The 5,464-nt window shown below is 56.4% G+C and overlaps 1 protein-coding gene across 1 annotated transcript in view; it reads left to right on the forward strand.

Annotated features, from left to right (window-relative positions):
* The window catches only part of LOC139240084 (atrial natriuretic peptide receptor 1-like), a 128,196-nt gene extending 124,819 nt beyond the window's left edge, over positions 1–3,377 (forward strand). Inside the window, exon 35 of the mRNA XM_070868459.1 lies at positions 3,303–3,377. Within this exon, the coding sequence (XP_070724560.1) occupies positions 3,303–3,377 (75 nt within the window). The remainder of the gene's footprint in view (positions 1–3,302) is intronic.
* Positions 3,378–5,464: the final 2,087 nt, after the last annotated feature.

Here is a 5,464-nt window from a genome sequence, read left to right on the forward strand (position 1 = left end):
CCCGCTGACCCCTCCCCTCCCCCACTGTTGACCCCTTCCTTCCCCCCCCCCGCTGACCCTCCTCTCCCCTCCCCCCCGCTGACCCCTCCTCTCCCCTCCCCCCCCGCTGACCCCTCCCCTTCCCCCCCGCTGACCCCTCCTCTCCCCTCCCCCCCGCTGACCCCTCCCCTTCCCCCCCCGCTGACCCCTCCTCTCCCCTCCCCCCGCCTGACCCCTCCTCTCCCCTCCCCCCCCGCTGACCCCTCCCCTTCCCCCCGCTGACCCCTCCTCTCCCCCTCCCCCCCGCTGACCCCTCCTCTCCCTCCCCCCCGCTGACCCCTCCCCTCCCCCCGCTGACCCCTCCCCTCCCCTCCTGACCCCTCCCCCCACCCGCTGACCCCTCCCCCCCCGCTGACCCCTCCCCTCCCCCCCGCTGACCCCTCCCCTCCCCCCTGCTGACCCCTCCCCCCACCCGCTGACCCCTCCCCCCCGCTGACCCCTCCCCTCCCCCCCGCTGACCTCCTCCCCCCCCGCTGACCCCTCCCCTCCCCCCCGCTGACCCCTCCCCTCCCCTCCTGACCCCTCCCCCCACCCGCTGACCCCTCCCCCCCCGCTGACCCCTCCTCCCCTCCCCCCGCTGACCCCTCCCCTCCCTCCCCCTGCTGACCCCTCCCCTCACCCCCTGCTGACCCCTCCCCTCCCCCACTGTTGACCCTTCCTTCCCCCCCCCCCCCCCCAGCTGACCCTCCTCCCTGCCCTGAGGAGAGACCTAGTGTAACACAGAATTAACACTGGAATTGCAGCACAGCGGGTCCATGCAGATATTTCTGAGCCCTTCTCCCCCGTGTGTTTATCCAGCCTTCCCTTAAATGCATCCACACTATTCGCCTCAACCCCTCCCTGTGGCAGCGAGTTCCACATTCTCACCTCTCTCTCTCGGTAATGAAGTTTCTCCTGAACTCCCCGATGAACATGAACCCACAACCTTCTGACTCCGAGGCGAGAATGCTACCCAGAGGCACAGCTGATGAGGAAAGACCAGGCGTTCAGACATTTAGAAAATCATAAGTCAGTCGGGCAGAGTCGGCATGGATTTATGAAAGGGAAACCATGATTGACAAATTTGCTGGAGTTCTTTGAGGATGTTACGAGCAGAGTGGATAAAGGGGAACCAGTGGATGTGGTGTATTTGGATTTCCAGAAGGCATTCGATAAGGTGCCACACAAAAGGCACAAGATAAAACCTCACTGGGTTGGGGGTAATATATTAGCATGGATAAAGGATTGGCTAACTAACAGAGAACAGAGAGTCGGATAAATGGTTCATTCTCTGGTTGGCAATCAGTACTAGTGGGTGTCGCAGGGATCAGTGCTGGGACCTCAACTATTTACAATTTATATTAATGACTTGGATGAAGTATAACGTAGCCAAATTTGCTGATGATACAAAGATGCGTGGGAAAGCAACGTGTGAGGAGGACACAAAGAATCTGCAAAAGGACATAGACAGGTTAAGTGAGTGGGCAAAAATGTGGCAGATGGACTATAATGTGGGAAAATGTGAGGTTATCCACTTTGGTAGGAAAAATAAAAAAGCTAATTATTAAATGAGGAGCGATTACAAAGTGCAGCGGGACCTGGGGGGTTTCTTGTGCATGAAACACAAAAGGTTAGTATGCAGGTACAGCAAGTGATCAGGAAGACCAATGGAATGTTGGCCTTTATTGCAAATTGGGATGGAGTATAAAAGCAGGAAGTCCTGCTGCAACTGTACAGGGTATTGGTGAGGCCACACCTGGAGTACTGCGTGCAGTTTTGGTCTCCGTATTTAAGGGAGGGATATACTTGCATTGGAGGCTGTTCAGAGAAGGTTCAATCGGCTGATTCCTGAGATGAAGGGATTGTCTTATGAGGAAAGGTTGAGCAAGTTGGGCCTCTACTCATTGGAGTTTAGAAGAATGAGAGGTGATCTTATTGAAACAAAATTCTGAGGGGGCTCGACAGGGTAGATGGGGGAATCTGGAACTAGGGGGCATAGTTTCAGAATAAGGGGTCACCCTTTTAAGACGGAGATGAGGAGGAATTTCTTCTCTGAGGGTGGTGAATCTTTGGAATTCTCTGCCCCAGAGAGCTGTGGAGGCTGGGTCATTGAATATATTTAAGGTGGAGATAGACAGATTTTTGAACGATAAGCGAGTGAAGGGTTATGGGGAGCGGGCGGGGAAGTGGAGCTGAGTCCAGGATCAGATCAGCCGCGATCTTATTAAATGGCGGAGCAGGCTCGAGGGGCCGAATGGCCGACTCCTGCTCCTATTTGTTACAGAAATTTACAGGGCAGAAGGAGAGCATTTCGGCCCATCGTGTCCACGCCGGCCGACAAAGAGCCACAAGGCCCTCGGTCAGCAGCCCTGAAGGTTACATATAAACCTATGAACAATGGCGGACAGGTAACGAGCACCCGGCCCAACCAGTCCGCCTCACACAACTGCGACGGTCCTGATACTGAAACATTCAACACTCCACCCCAACCAGAGCCATATCAAGATGTTCTTATGGGAGGAGGCTCAAGTGGAGTTTAAAAGCCGGCATGGACTGGTTGGGCTGAACGGCCTGTTTCTGTGCCGTATGTCCTGTGTAATCCTGTGTGCCGTCTATCTTCATCATCATAGGCAGTCCCTCGAAGCGAGGATGACTTGCTTCCACGCCAAATAAGGATGAAGGAGCTAATATTCCAGATCCCGAACTACGTCCTGAAGGGTGGAAGATGCCTGTGGGTGGGTTTATTTAACGTGGGGTGACCGTTGCACACCAGCCACCACACGGGGCTTGACAGAGCGAGGTCTTGATCCAGGGGCAAGGGTTAACCAGGACGACTGGAGACCTGCTCTGCTGCACGGACCCAGTGCGCCCACATATCGCACAGTGTGGGCTGGGCCCGTGCTGCCCCTGGGCCCTGGCCCCCCCCCCCCCCCCCCCCCCGATCACGTGCCTCTACAATCTCTTGCCGCTCCTGCTGTACCTGCCCACGCTCCAATCACCGACCTGGACCTTGATGACATCACTCTTCGCTGCTGTCGCCCTCCTGCACCAGCTCGCGCTGCCCTCCCTGGAGTGCTGCACCTCCACACTGCCGCGGAGAGGAGGTGCGGCAGCCCCCGTCTATAAAGGAATGGTGCAGCGATCATTGGTCGCGGTTGGAGAGGGAGCGGGGGGGGGGGGGGTGGTGAAGTGGGACCCCCGATAGTGCGTTGTGTTTTTTTTGTGTGTTGCGCGCGAGGATCGGGAACAGACTTGACTCCGTGTCGCCTCTTGTTGCCCCGCAGGAAGAGGAGGACACCAAACCCAAGCCGAAACGGAAAAGGAAAGGCTCATCTGCGGTTGGCTCCGACAGCGATTGAGCGCGCGCGCACGCGCGGGGCTGCCTTCGAGAGAGAGAGACGGAGAGAGACACACACACACACACAGCGGAGAGAGAGAGAGAGAGACGAGAGAGAAAAGCACGCCCACGGCCCGTGCTGGCGGTTCCACGACTCTACCCTCGCTCGCAGGAGTTCGTAACAAACCATCGCGAACGCACGCGCGCAAGACGGCGGCTGTTCCGCGCTGCCCCCGCGTCCCGGAGACCGAGTGTGGGAGGGGGAAGAGAGAGAGAGAGAGCGCGCGAGCGAGCGGGCGGGCTCAGTGATGCAGAGACTGAGCGCAGCTGCAGCGGCGCCACCATTGCGCACGTACGCGAGCTCGCGGGTCCGTCCGCCCCGAGGATTTCATTCGGAGAGAGCGAGAGAAAAACACGAGACAATTTAATCAGGAAAACATGAACTTGCGACGAAAAAAACAAACAGCCTTTCTCATTTGTGCAAGGGACTGTCTGGATTCTTAAATGTCACGTAGAGTTTTTAAAAAGGGTTTATATTGGAAGCATCCTATTTTCTTAAAAAAAAAAAGTTGTAAATAAATAAACTACGTCTTATAATTTTGCTTTTCGGCGGAGGGGAGTTAGGTGCCAGCGTTCTTTTGCACGGTTTCTGGGAGGCTCGAGGGGCCGAATGGCCTTACTCCTGCTTCTGTTGTGTGCTTGTGTTCGAATGTGTTCAGCTCCCCGCGCACAGTTAAGAATGGCGGAGCAAGAGCCGGTCCCTCGAGCCTGCTCCGCCATTCAATACGATCTCAGCTGATCTTCAACCTCAGCTCCACTTTCCCGCCCGATCGCCGTTCCTCTGGAGTACAAAAATCTATCGATCTCGGCCTTGAATACACTCAACGGCTGAGCCTCCACAGCCCTCTGGGGCAGAGAATCCCAGAGATTCACCACCCTCTGAGTGAAGAAATTCCTCCTCAGCTCAGTCCTCAATGGCGGACCCCTTATCCTGAGACTGTGTGACCCCCTGGTTCTAGACTCCCCAGCCCCGGGGGGGAAACATCCTCCCTGCATCTACCCTGTCAGGCCCCCTCAGAATCTTACATGTTTCAATGAGATCGCCTCCCATTCTTCTAAACTCTAGGGTTATTAGAATCACAGAAATCTACAGCACGGAAGGAGGCCATTCCGGCCCATCGTGTCCGCGCCGGCCGACCAAGAGCCACCCGGCCTAATCCCACTTTCCCGCTCTCGGTCCGTCGCCCTGTAGGTTACGGCACTTCAGGTGCATGTCCAGGTACTTTTTAAATGGGGTGAGGGTTTCTGCCTCTACCACCCTTTCAGGCAGTGAGTTCCGCCCCAGACCCCCACCACCCTCTGGGTGAAAACGCTTCCCCTCTAAACCCCCAACCAACTATTTTAAATCTCTGGCCCCCTGGTTGTTGACCCCTCTGCCAAGGGAAACGGGTCCGTCCTATCCACTCTATCCAGGCCCCTCATCATTTTATGCACCTCAATCCGGTCTCCCCTCAACCTCCTCTGTTCCAAAGAAAACAAACCCAACCTTTCCTCGTAGCCAAAGTTCTCCAGTCCTGGCAACGCAGCAGGTTCTGGAGTTCCCAGCGGCCACACCCACTGCCTGCTGAGCTCGGGGCAACGATTGGGACTCGGAGTATCGACCCTGAGGTTAGCGGAGAGCGACAGTCCCCGATGACAAGTCTGTGATGCTGCTTCTCCCCCCCACCCCACCCCACCCCCCGGCCTTCTCGCCATCAACGGATATCTTCTCAATGTTCGCTGCCGAGTCAAATGCGTCACGAATGGCTACTGGGGACCCATTTCATGTGGGACGCTTACCCCAGCCAGAGACTGACTGATGAATGTGATGGGCAAGGAGGAGAAGCGGGAATATTTTTAACAAACACATTTTTAAATAATTCTGTACCATTGTATGGTGTTTAACTGCTCAACCGTGTGAGAGAGCAGGACTAACATCAGTAGAGATACAGTCACTGACACAGGGCGCTGGGGCAGAGGGGTTACTGAGTGACCGACAGGAGGGGTGATCAGCCAGGGTTCCTGCTCCTGATCACTGCCCAGTGACCCCTGGGTTAGAGAGAGGGGGAA

The sequence above is a fragment of the Pristiophorus japonicus genome, chromosome 30 (assembly GCF_044704955.1).
Source record: "Pristiophorus japonicus isolate sPriJap1 chromosome 30, sPriJap1.hap1, whole genome shotgun sequence".
Taxonomy (NCBI): Eukaryota; Metazoa; Chordata; class Chondrichthyes; family Pristiophoridae; genus Pristiophorus; species Pristiophorus japonicus.